The 13,854-nt window shown below is 39.0% G+C and overlaps 1 protein-coding gene across 7 annotated transcripts in view; it reads left to right on the plus strand.

The window, feature by feature from the left end:
- SPIN1 (spindlin 1) overlaps positions 1-13,854 on the plus strand; it is a 60,527-nt gene that overhangs the window by 20,370 nt on the left and 26,303 nt on the right. For 4 of the 7 annotated variants that reach the window (XM_082074635.1, XM_082074636.1, XM_082074630.1 and 1 more), the window contains exon 2: positions 9,529-9,754. In XM_082074635.1, coding sequence (XP_081930761.1) covers positions 9,703-9,754 — 52 coding nt within the window. In that variant the 5' untranslated portion in view covers positions 9,529-9,702. Of the gene's footprint in view, positions 1-2,924; positions 3,119-9,528; positions 9,755-13,854 lie in introns of all 7 variants that reach the window. The other 3 variants (XM_082074633.1, XM_082074631.1, XM_082074632.1) reach the window with 1 other exon arrangement.

The raw sequence follows: 13,854 nt of genomic DNA on the forward strand, positions 1-13,854 counted from the left end.
AGTTTATACCCATTGCCCTTTGTCTTGTCATTGGGTCTCACTGAGAAGAGCCTGGCTTTATCCTCATGACACTCACCCTTTACATATTTATAAATATTAATGAGGTCACCCCTCAGTCTCCAAGCTAAAGAGACCCAGCTCCCTCAGCCTTTCCTCATAAGAGACATGCTCCACTCCCTTAATCATATTTGTTGCTCTGGGCTCTCTCCAGCAGTTCCCTGTCCTTCTTGAACTGAGGGACCCAGAACTGAACACAATATTGCAGATGTTGTCTCTACCAGGGCAGAGTAGAGGGGAAGGTGAACCTCTCTTGACCTACCCTTCCAATACACCCCACGATGCCATTGGCCTTCCTGGCCACAAGGGCACAGTGCTGGCTCATGGTCATCGTGCTGTCCCTTTCCCCTACACTGCTCTCCAACAGGTCGTTCCCCAACTTATGCTGCAACCTGGGCTTGTTCCTGCCCAGATACAAGACTCTACGCTTTCCCTTGTTATATTTCATTAAATTTTCCCTTGCCCAATTCTCCAGCCTGTCCAGGTCTCGCTGGATGGCAGCACAGCCTTCTGGTGTGTCAGCCACTCCTCCCAGCTTGGTGTCATCAGCACACTTGGTGACAGTGCACTCTATTCCCTCATCCAAGTTACTGATGAATGTATTGAATAGTACTTGTCCAAGTACCGACCGTTGAGTCACTCCACTAGATACAGGCCTCCAACCGGACTCTGCCACATTGACCACAACTCTCTGGCATCTTCCTTTCTGCCAGTTCACAGTCCACCTCACTATCCGATTGTCCAGACTGCACTTCCTCAGTTTAGCAGCAAGGATGCTGTGGGAGATTGTGTCAGATGCTTTACTGAAATTAAGATAGACCACATCCACTGCTTTGCCATCATCTACCCACCTCGTTATGTCCTTATAAAAGTCTATGAGGTTGATTAAGCATGACTTCCCTTTGGTGAAGCCATGTTGACTGCCCTTAATAATCCTCTTATCCTTGATATGCCTTGAGATGATACGAAAGATAAGTAGTTCCATCAGTTTCCCAGGGATGGAGGTGAGGCTGACTGGTTTATAGTTACCCAGGTCTTCCTTCTTGCCCTTTTTGAAGACTGGAGAGACATGTGCTTTTCTCCAGTCCTCACACACCTCTGTCGTTTCCCAAGACTTACCAAAGATGATGGAGAGTGGCCTAGTAATGACTTCAGCCAGCTTCCTCAGCACCTGCGGGTGCAGCCCATGGATTTATGTATGTCCAGATTGCTTAACTGTTCCCTAACCCAGTTCTCATCAACTGAGGCAAACTCCTCCATTTTCCTGAGTTCCTCTGGGGCCTCAGGGGTGTGGGGCTCCTCAGACAGCCTCCAGCAGTGTAGACAAAGAAGGCATTCAGTAACTCTGCCTTCTCTGTATCTTCTGTCACCAGGGCACCCACCTTGTTCATCAGTGGGCCTTCATTGCCTCTAGTGTTAGTTTTATCTGCCATGTATTTGAAGAAGCTCTTTCTCTTGTCCTTGACCCGTCTTGCAAGATTTAATTCTAAGACCACCTTAGCTTTTGTAGTTGCTTCCATACATCCTCTGACAACAATTAATTACAAAACAATTTTGATTGGTGTTAAAATTGTCACTCTTAATTATTTGGCAATTATATTTTACTGCTGCATGAAGTGTTGATAACACAGGCATAATATCCAGCCTCTGAAAAGATTTATGGATTTTCCTATGTTAAGTGGCAAAGATGTTCAATTTCATAACTGCTGGGTGCCATCCTGTGTAGTGTAACTGCTAATTCTGTGTAGGACTTCCATCTCAACATCTAGTTATGGTGCTTTCTAAAAGTAGTCCTCTGACTGCTTGTGAAGTCAACAAGAACATAGATGTGGCTTATTTAACTCATTAACAGTTAAAGCATTTTTAAACTTCAGATCAATTCTATCCTTAATCCTTTATTGTATGATCTTAATTTCATACTAGAGAAGAAAACTCTGTTTGGGAAGACTTACTATGCATTGGTCCCAGCTCAGTAGACTTCTAGAGTAGGGTTTCATTACCATTGAAGCTTTCTACACAGTGACTTCTTGAACTACTTGGACATGTATAGGAGACTGCATGAGGTTTAACAAGGGCAAGTGCCAGATTTTGCACCTGGGACATGGCAACTCTGGCTGGACATACATACTGGGGGATGAGATGCTGGAGAGCAACTCCATGGAGAGGGATCTGGGGGTTCTGGTAAAGGGCAAGTTGAACATAAGCCAACAGTGTGCCCTGGCAGCCAAGAGGGCCACCCGTGTCCTGGGTGCATCAAGCACAGCATTGCCGACCGGGTGAGCAAGGTGATTGTGCCGCTCTGCTCTGCACTGGTGTGGCCTCCCCTGGAGCACTATGTGCAGTTCTGGGCAACACAGGATAAAAAAAAAACCAAAGCTACTGGAGAGTGTCCAGAAGAGGGTTACAAAGCTGGTGAAGGGTTTAGAGGGAAAGCCATATGAGGAGTGGCTGAAGTCACTTGGTTTGTTCAGCCTGGAGAAGAGGAGACTGAGAGGAAACCTCATGGTGGCTACACCTTCCTCACAAGAGGAGGAGGAGGGGCAGGTGCTGATCTCTTCTCTCTGGTGACCAATGACAGAACCCTAGGCAATGGCAGGAAGATGTGCCAGGGGAGGTTTAGGTTGGACATTAGGAAAAGGTTCTTCACCCAGCAGGTGGTGAAGCACTGGAACAGGCTCCCCGGGAGGTGTCACGGCCCCAAGCCTGATAGTATTCAGGAAGAGACTGGACAACACCCTCAGACACATGGTGTGAACTGTGGGGTTGTCCTATGCAGTGGCAGGAGATGGACTCAAGGATCTTTGTGGGTCCCTCCCAACTCAGGACATTTCTATGATTGTATGAGTTAATAATGGGTCTTCTTACAGGTTATGTTGAGATTCCTACTGAAGTTTTATAAGAGACTGTAGAAGATGCTTCCAGGTCTCTGAAGGATCAGGTTTCAACTTCGGCTTTCATTTTCTAAGAGTCTTTGGACAATTTAAGTGGGTTTTTTCCTGCCCCACTGAAGCATATATAGAAAAACTAGACTACCACAACCTGAGGCTTCATAACCCAGAAGGTAAATAACATTTCTACTGTGATATGTATTAGTTCACACTTATTAAGTCTTTTGTTCAAATGCACTGAAAATACTATTATCCACATGAAAGGTACAACAAAATATGAAAGCTGTCCAGGATGGTAGTGTCAAATGTGATTCCTCTGGGTTTTGTTTTGCTTTTGTTTTTTTTGTTTGTGTGGGGTTTGTTTTTTTGTGGTTTTTTGTTTGTTTGTGTGTATGTTGTTGGTTTGGTTTTGTTGGGTTTTTTGTTTGTTTGGTGTTTTTCTGTAGAAAGTGCGTGCGTGTGTGTGTGTGTGTGTGTATTCGTGTTCCAGGCTGTTGATAGACAGGTGCTGTAATGCAGACAAGAACACAGTTGTATACCTTGCATCTTCCACAGTAACTGTTTATGTAAGCTTAAGGGTAGTGCAGACAAGACTAAAAATTATGAAGTTTTGGAGGAAGTAACATTTTTAGCATTTAACCTGTAAAGTTTTTTTAAAATCAGAAATAGGTGCATCCTGACATGGGGACTGAGAATCCTGTGCTCTCCTGCTGTCTTTGCTATTGCATTTGCTACAATTTAGAACTGCAGAGTGGGAGTTCTGAAAATTAGTCAGGCAAGCTGTTGTTCTGATGCAGGAAGGGTGGTCATTAAGTCCCTGAGATTAAAAAAAATGAAGAAAAGTTTGTTTAAAATACTGTTTTACAATAGTGACTAATTAAATTCTTACTGCTGCCTTTAGAAAGTGGCTGAATTTCACACTACCAGAGTTTATTTGCAAAATAAGGCGTTCTTAAGTGCTAAACCAAATTGAGATAGACTGCCTTAATGATGGATGTGATGAGGAGAATACAGTGGAAATAAAGAACAAACTGTATTGTTGTCTCAGTAACAGCTACATTTTGCCAATTCAAGAGAGAAAAAAACGAGCATGGATAGAAAATGTTGGAAGTTATACTTTCAGGGTTTCTCTCTTGCTGTTGTTTCTTCTTTTTTTGTGTGTAAGAATTTTGAATGGAGTCTTTGAGAGATACCATTTGCATGTTTTCTTGTAAAACTATACTAATGCTTCAAGTTAACAAAGTTAATTAACCCTCCACATATTTCATCTGAAATACTGTTTCTAAATTTAGCAGAGCTATGGTAGAGCATGTGCTCAAAGATGGTTTAGATAAAACATGTTCAAACTGTTGCCTGAGATAATACGTCTGAAAGATTAGTCTACATTGTAAAGCTACCTAATTCTGAACCATTGAGATAATTCTTCAAAGTAATATTACTGTTGATAGTTGTTCTTTTACTATAGTGTTCTCAGGTTTTTTTAGGATTCATAAGTTATGTTAGCCTCCCTGGCATTATGTTATGATATGAAGTTCTTATCAGCAACCCTTTTTTTTTTCTCTATTTTAATGGTAAATAGTCTTTCTATTTGTTTATGCTAAAACGTTTTAATAATTATAAATGAAAGCTGCAGTGTGCTGTCTCTTGCATTATATGTTGTTAACACAGTTAAAATAAAGGAGTGTCCTGAAAGGTTAAAATATTTTTATCTGGTTCCAGAATAATCATAAAGTATCATAGACTGATCCCTGGAATTCATTGTGTACACATACACTGTGTCCTCTTTAGCAGAAACTTTAGAGTATTTGTTGTCTCATTTTCAATGAAAGACACTTGAATAGACACTATTAAGAAGAGATGGTTTGTACAAATTTCAGATTCTTTTAATCTTCTGCTGAATAGTCTGCAATTGTATCACTATAGCATTATAGTGTGAAGGTAACTTAATTTTACTTGTGATTTTTGTTTGGTTTTATATAGTAGAATCAGAGTGGTTTTGTTGAAAGGGACCTTTAAAGATCATCTACTCCAACCCCCCACCCCATCACAGGCAGGGACATCTTTCACTACATCAGGTTGCTTGAAGCCTCACCCAACGGAATAGATGTGTATTTGTGTGTGTTTGCGCGCATATATATATATGCACACACAGTTTTATGCCAGTGCTGATTGTTTCTGTAGGATTGCAGACAAATAACACATCTGTAGGTAGTGGAAAAACTGCAGAGGTTGTCATAGGGAAGGGATGGTACTACCTGATTTAGTGTCTTTCAGCTCAGACATCAGATGTTACTACCCACACAAAATCCTAGAGATAAGTTCTCCATAACCAATATGCTGGATAAACCTGTAGGATACTTCAGCACCAATTTGGAACTTGAACGGCTGAGTTCTTACACCACAGAAAAGCGTTTTCTTAGGGAAGAAAAAAAAAGTAACACAAACTAAAAGCAGGCATATATTTTTATTCCCCCTGTTTTGTGAGAGGTATTTTAACATTGAGACTTTGCCTTTGGGGTGGGAGGTTCAGAGGACTTGCATGAGGTGATCCTTTCTATTTGTATGGTAAGACTTAGAGACACACATTTCATCCAGCTTAGTACTGAAACCATGGTACTACTTCAGCTCATACATGTACCAGCAGTTATGTGCTGTGTTACAGAAGTCAGAATAACACTTGCAAAGTAGTCTCTTCAGCTGACGCATTTCATTTCTAAGTGATTCCTTCCACAAAACAGTCTTGCAGCTTGTGACAGGCTGGTCCTCCGCTGGACAACTACCAGTGAAAACTTAGAGTGGAGGAGTTTCGTGCAACAGAAATGTTTTGGGTATTGAAATGGAAATGTTGGAGTCCGGCAGGTGGTGCCAGAAGGCTGTCTGATGGGTAGCTCTGGCAGCACAAAAAGGACTCCTGAGAAGGCACGAGCCTGTTGTTGTTAACATCAGGAGGTGTATAATCTGAAATTGTGGTCTGCTCTTTAAGAGCAACATATACTATTACCTTTCCTCTCCTTCCAAGCTTTTACCCCAGAAACAATGCATCAGCAAATGTTCTGATTTCTCTCTGTCCATGATGGTAAAATTTAGACATGCTGTTTAGGAGTGAAGCACTTAACTTTGTGGTTTTGGTGCCATTAGCTTTAATTATCACTACTGTGTTTTTGCACTACTAACATCCCTCTTCCATGGATAGTAGAGTGGTGAAGCTTTAAATAGAGTGCAGCAAACAGAATTGTGCTGTGTGTTGCAGTGAAATCCGTATGATTTGGTGGAAAAACAAGAATTATAGTTAACTGAAAGTTAAGCTACAGAATTGTTTGAGGTGGTTGTGTTTATTTCCATGGATTTAAAAGCTCGTCTGAAAGCATTTTAATGTTTCTAAACAACCAAGTTTATGGAGGAGGTTAAGCTCATTCACAGAGAAAGCTAGTCTGTATGCATGCTGTTTTTTCCTCCTTTTGCCTTTTTACTGCAGAAAACTTTTTAACACTGCTTTGTCTTCCTCCCTACTCTGATAGTATGATCATATTATTATTGTTGAACCTGATATTATTGGCAATTTGTATGGCTTGCATTTTTAGTCTAACACTTGACCTTCTGTGAAACACTCCACAATAATTAGAACACTGTCAGACAAAGTAATCATCCAGTTTCAAGTTTGGTTTGGTTAGGGTTTGTTGTTGTTTTTGTTTTTGTAAGTGTGCTGTGATCTAGGAAGGTTTGGGAAAAAAATTAGCTGATGACAAGTCAGAACGCCTGTCTTTTAAGTGAAACCTGCAACTGCACTGCTGGGACCTGTGCTGCCATGTGTTGGAGGCATTGGTGCCTAACTGGTAGGCAGTGGTGCTTCTGTTCTGAAAGTTAGTGGTAGTCTTTCAAGACTAGGATAAGTTGTTTTGGATGTGTCAGTTTGGATCCAAAAAAGCTACTTGTGGTGTTTTTACCGTATCTGCTGCTGTCAACAGAATTACCCTGAAGAGTTGGTTGGTTTGTATGTCATCTTACATGCACGCAAACAAGGAGTTTCTGCTCTTCCTTAACAGTAAAGCTCATTGTTACTGAGTACATTAAGCATGCTAAAAACTTCTTTTCTACTTTTATGTGGAACATGACATTCTTCAAGACTTCTAACAAAATTTTGTAACAGAAGTTTTTGCATTTTGTGAGTTAGCTTTTTTCTTGATGATTTTCCATATTAAGAGTTTAAGATAGTTCCATGATGGCATTAGACATGTTTTTTTGACATTCATCATATTTAAGAATCCTAAGTTTTATGGGCTTTTGTTTATTTGTAATCAAGTAAGAGAGGTTTAGTTACATATACTTTAGAAGTCAAGATGTTCTTGGAGCATCTGTTTATTTTCATAAAATCAGGTTGTGTGCCTCATTAGTATCTCCAGAACTGTCGGTGTGAAACTGAAATGTCAATTGAGTTCAGAATACTAGTTTTAGGAAAACAATTTTCATTTGCTTTCAGTGAGTATCTTCAGTCAGGGTTTGAATTAGTGGCAGTAACTGCTTTAGTTTCTATAAAATTACTTTGAACTGCTGAATCAGGTTTTAACTTCAATAGACTTGTGTCCTTAGGTTCAGAGAGCACAGTGAAACACTTCATTAAGTACTAGCAAATGAATTGTGTCTTTAAAAGGATTAGGAAGTGATTTTCCTTTTTGGGGGTATGACTTCAGATTCATGGCACGGTAATGACTGGAGACATACCATAAAAAAAAACAAAATTTCACTGGTAGAAAAACTCAACTTTTGTCATGTTCTAGTTATTGTTATGAAAATAACTACTTAACCAGTGAAATTAAAATATCTGTATAGTACTTTGTTTTCATCATGGGCCAGGGGGAAACTGTATAATACATACAGGTGTTAAGAAATATTTACAGTTTCTTGAATGACAGGTCAATGGCTTACTACAAAGCATCTGTTAGTTCCTAAATCTGGAGGTTTTTCAAAGTTTGTGGTTTTGAGGCAGTGGGGTTGCTTGGTTTATGGGATTTGGGGAGGGTTGTTGGTGGTGGCTTTTTCAGTAGAAAAATATAATACTAGACTGCAGTTGATTCACTACTAATATCTCCCATGGAGGAAAAAATTTGATCTCTTGTAAGCTTATGGAATGCCTGTGAACCTGATACGGTCACAGGAATGCTTTGAATTCAGAGTTTGGTTTTGCAATCAGTGATCCTTCTGGGCTAATGTATGTTAATCTGTAGTAAAATATTTTTGAGTTTAGTGGAAAAAACAATCCTTATGCTGTGTTCTTTAAAAAAGCTAATTGTTTCCTATTGCATTGTCAAGTGCATTTGAAAATTTGACTGTTGTTGCCCTGGTATCATTCAGTATAGATTTCTGGTAGAGATTAAAGAGATGAAATGTGGAAAAACTGCTAAGTTCCTGTAAACAAATTTTTAACTAGTTTCACAAATTCTTATGAATTCTTAACTGTGGTTATCAAAGTTGGCTCTTCCAAACATGGTATGGATCTTTCTAAAAACTGCAAATTACTGAATGTCTCCCTATTACTGTGTTTTCCTAGAAGTATTAATTTGCATTGCTCTAATGTTCCTAGAAGTCAATGGCTGCGACTGCATAGAATTGGCAAGTGTTAGATGTAAATGCATTTTTCTGCATCACAGTTTTACCAAACATCAAGGCATGTATATTCCCTTATTCAGTGACGCAGAAGCATAAGGAATGCTTTTTTTTTCCTCAGCTGGGTCACTAGTTAGGGGCATTTCTGTTTTTAACCCCTGCAAGAAAATTGGCAGCAGGTTCCAAAACTGAAGTAAAAGAGGGTAGGCCAGCACTGATTAACAGGTTACAGAAAACATTATTACAGCAATGACATTTCTTACGGAAATGAAATTAAATGGGTCATCTGACCTCACTTATTTTAGCTGTGTGCAGCACTAATTAATGGGTTAATCCAGATGTTTCCTACCCAGAAATGTTAGTTGGAAATAAATTTACCTGTAATTCTTCAAATTTTTGGGTGATCACAAGTTTCTGTAATAAAATCCTAAAAAGAACTTCAAGAAGTTGTTGTCGCTTATCTCCCTCATCTAGAGGAATGTGATGACTGAATGTTTTAGGAATCTGATGAGTTTAGCTGTAGAGAATCACCAAAAACTTCTGCAGATCTTCTATGAACCATTGACTTACTCAACAAATTGGTGGGTTGAGTAGTCATTGCAGCAGAATCGGTGTTTTGCTACATTTTACTTGTTGGATTTATTCAACAAACTTCTTTTTTTAAACTTCCATGAAACAAAGTTATTTTACTATCTTTTTTCCCTGTGCTATGCTCAGTGGTTTTTAAGAAGCTTTCTTTTCCATTTTGTTGTCTTTGATGTGATATGGAACATGCCTCTGAATATGAGGGAAAAGTAGCAGCTCTAGTATTTGTTTTGCTGTATTCTTATATGTCCTCTGTTCACTGTGTGTTTTCAAAGTAATGGAATATGAAGCAACTTCTTGTTGAGTATGAAAACAAGCATTAAAATGAAACAAAATATTTTTATCTTAACCAAGTCTCAAATCAAACTATTTATACTTGACCTATTTTGTTTTTCAGAGTACTGTAATTGAAAGTGCATCTTGTACATTTGAGGAAGGACAAATTCATGATTGAATGGTGGATTAATAAGTGGCTGTCTTATTCCAAGAGTAAGAAGATATCCTGGGAGTTGGGAAGAACTGGATTTTCACCCTAGTCCAGCAGCTTTGCTGCTCACTTAAACACAGATGAATGAAGACCCCATTTGGAAAATCACCAGGTCAACGGTCCAGAGCTGATGCAGGTGAAGTGTTTTTTCTGGGTGGTTTTGTTTGGTTTTAGTGGGTAAAAAGTGTTCTGACTGTGTAGATTTTATATATATTTTTAATATGTATGTTAATGTTTTTATAAAGATGTTACCATTCCTGTCTTAAAAGAACATTCACTTATGGTATAGGAGCTAATAAACTGAAAGGGCCAGCATTTTGAGGGTGAAAAGGTTACAGATATGTTTTTCATTCTTCTATTCAATTATTTGCTTCTTAGTTGAACTTATTTAAATGTAAATTGTTTTGTATATTTAGTCTTTTTTCTGTTATGAATTTAGTTCATGTTTTTCAGTGGAGGGGAAGTGCCCTTCTCTTTCATGATGCAGCAAAGCTCATTAGTCAGTGACCTCTGGGGGGAAGGATTTTGTAGACACGTGATGCAGCATATTTTCTGTCACTAACCATTGCAAATTGATGCTTTTTGGAAAAAGTCTTAAAACTGTCATGCATAAGTGGGTAAGCTCAGTTAACTTTTAAAATAACCAAGCAATAGTCCATTATGGTCCTTTCAAATACTCATCCAATTCACTGAGATCTGAAGCAACTGATAACAGAAAATTTCTCTAAAACCCTTTTGAAACTTTTGAAACTCTGTTTGCCTGTTATTAGGTTAAATGTCTCCTGATTTCTAAGGTAAATATTTTGTAAGGCAAATATTTTTCATAAATGGTTTCCAAGGAGAGACCTGGTACAAAGTCTTAAACACTTGCTTCAGTGAGTTTTATTCTGTCAACTGAATCATCCTTCCTCTTGGGACTAGCAGAATATGTGTGGGAGTAAAATTGTAAGAGAAAGGAGATCAGGCTTTGACCTGATACTTAACTTCAGCCTTGTTGACTTCTAAGCATTAGCTGGGCACTGTGCCCAGGTTCAAAGAATTCAGATGCTAGGTTTTTAAGGCAACTCTTAGAATAATTTTACTGAATGCCTTCAACGTGACATTATGGTGACAACAAAAGTACAGCACTTATTTGAACTGTCATGGTGTGAAACTTAAAATAATGATTGTGTGGATGAATTTTGTTTGTTTGTTTGTTTTAATGAAAACCAGAAAAGTTAAGCTAGGACATCTTACTTAAATACATTGAAAAGAAAACTTTTGCTTCCTATTTGTTCTTTTGACTCTTTTTTTAAAAAAAAAAAAAAAAAAAAAGAATTCATAGACTTTCTTGAAGAGTCACATTTTCCATTATTTCATTTATAGTTTGTCCTATAACTGACACCATTCAGAATCAGTGTTAAAATGGACGTAGTTTAGATACCATTTTTGCTTTTCAGTATCCCTGTACAAGAGTTAGAGTTTTGTCTTTTTTTTCTCTGAAGTTTCTTAATCTTAGCAGAGAACTCCTTAACTTGTATTCATTTGGTTAATGTACTATCACTGTCATTTAAATACAACCCGTAATTCATACACATTTGGTCTTCCTCAGCTCATGGCATAGTTGTAGCCTTGGCTTGGGTGTCGCTGGCTTTCATCCTGCAGCTATGATATTCTTGAGGAAAACAGCTGCTGACATCCTTGCTGTCATTGTTCTTCTTCCTAATCATATTTGGTGGGCTGAGGCTAGATAGCTTTCACTAGTTTGGGGAGGGAGTGGGGGGAAAGGGTGGGTATGGAATTACGTGCTGCTGAGTTCTTGATTATGGATACACGCTAGGAAAGAGTGCAGCAAGCAGCTGCCATTAGAAGACTGCATAGCCCACTCTACAATGAAGGTTGGAAGATCAGGCGTAGGACTTTCAAAGGCAGCTACTGAGCAAGAAAGACAGGTTTATCACAGCAGTAGTTTCACTGATAGTGGTCAAATTCTTCCTTTGAAAAAAGCAGCAAGTGCAGTAATTTAGTTCATCAGAGTTTATAAAATGAATGGTTGGAAGAGAGGCCTTGCAGTGTGATATAAACTAAGAATATAGCAAGTTAGTTGTTTGGTTGTTTTTGTTTAAGTATCTCTAGGAGAGAAAGCTATCAAAAGTTCAGCCAGGTAAAGTGACAGTGTGGTTTAGGTGGCAACTCTACCCCTTATTATTAAAAGGAGAATTTGATTACAAACAGGTGAAGAAATATTCTTCCTTAGTTATATGTTAAAAGTTAATTTCCTAGAGGGTGGAATTACTTAGTCCTGCAGTTGTGGCAATATTCTCTGTGTTTGAATTAATTATATGTCAGTGATCCTTGTGACCCTTTATAGACTTTTTAAAGTGGTCATGGTGATGTTTTGGGTTAGGTGTTTGGTTGTTGGGGTTTTTTTCCCCTATTTGGGAATGTTAAGGATTTATCCTAGTTAAGTGATCACTGAACTTGGCAATTACTTTATTTGAAATATTTAGTAATGAAAATAATGAGTATGACATTTGTTACCTACCTAACTGTAGGGTTTGATAGATTGATAGATTGACTGTTGTATGGATAAGGAGTTGGCTGGATGGCTTCATCTGAAGAGTTAGTCAATAGTTCAATCTCCAACTGAAAACCAGTGACAAGTGGTGTCCCTCAGCGATCTGTACTGGGACCAGTACTATTTAGTATCTTCATCAATAACATAAACGGTGGGATTGAGTGCACCTTCAGCAGGTTTGCTGATGACACCAAGCTGAAAGGTGCAGTTGATTCACAGGAGGGAAGGGATACCATCCAGAGAGACCTTGGCAGGCTTAAAGGGAGGACCTGTGTGGAAATTTAACAAGACCAAGTGCAAGGTCCTTCACCTGGGTTAGGGCAGGCCCCAATATCAATACAGACTGGGGGGTACTGGTGAATGAAAAATCAGACAAGAGCCAGCAATGTGCACTTGCAGCCCAGAAAGCTAACTGTATCCTGGGCTGCATCAAAAGTGGTGTGACCAGCTGGTCAAGGGAGGTGATTCTCCCCTTCTGCTTTGCTCTCATGAGACCCCACCTGGAGTACTGCATTCAGCTCTGGGGTCCCCACCATAAGAGGGACATGGACAAGTTGGAGCAAGACCAGAGGAAGGCCACAAAAATGGTCAGAGGGCTGGAACACCTCTCCTATGAAGAAAGGCCAAGAGAGTTGTGATGTTCAGCCTGGAGAAGGCTCTGGGGGCACCTTGTTACACTCTTCAATTTATAAGGTGGGGGTTATAAGAAAGATGGAGAGAAACTTTTTACCAAAATCTGTAGTGACAAGGCAAGGGGTTTCAGGCAGAAAGAGGGCAGATTTAGATCACATATAATTTTTTTTTTAAATTGTGATGAGGCATTGGAAGAGGTTGCCCAGAGTGTTCAAGGTCAGGCTTGATGGGACTTCATGCAACCTAATCCAGTGAAAGGTCCCTCCCCATAGCAGTGAGGTTGAGTTAGGTGAACTTTAGAGATCTATTCTGTGATTCACTAGAACAGCTGTAAAAGAAAGTCTTGTACACTAACAAGTAACTTTTAAACAGGATTTACTGTACTTTACAGCATGATTGATCATCTGGGAATAGATAATACAGCATTAGTATATTCTGTTCTTTTTCCTCCTTATTAAAAGATGGCAAAAACATGGAAATAATTTGTGAACTTTATATTTGATCTGTTAGTTGTAAAATTGTGGGATTCTAGGAGACTCTTGGGTCATGTGCAGGTTACAAAAAACTATCTGGAAATATAGATAAATCTTGAGAAATAAAGGGAGATGGAGAAAAGAAGGAAAGCTAGACTTATTTCTTCACAACAGTAGAGTACGTGGCTACAGCCTCTGTGAGTTTGTGCAAAGTACAGAGTTGCTTTCCAGGATATAGTTTCAGTAGATCAGCCAGCTATTGCTGTGCATGGCAGTGTGCCTATCTCTTTAATTGGTGTAGGCCTGTCTCCAATATAAGGGGCTTTTTTTTAAATTAACGTTGTGCAGTATTATTGAATGTGAAATAAATTGTGATTGCCTGTGTCTTTACACTTATATTTGGCCTTTTTGAGTTTAGTGATCACCTATTTAATGCTGTATAAGTGAAAGTCATGGTCCTTGAGAGTCTTTCCTAGCAGTTATCTTCCAGAGGTATATAATCCCACCAAACTGCCTAATGGTCAGGAACAATTGTATTGCCTTTACTGGATGGTTTGAAAACAAAGTAATTTC

The sequence above is a fragment of the Streptopelia decaocto genome (assembly GCF_964273445.1).
Source record: "Streptopelia decaocto genome assembly, chromosome: Z".
NCBI lineage: Eukaryota > Metazoa > Chordata > Aves > Columbiformes > Columbidae > Streptopelia > Streptopelia decaocto.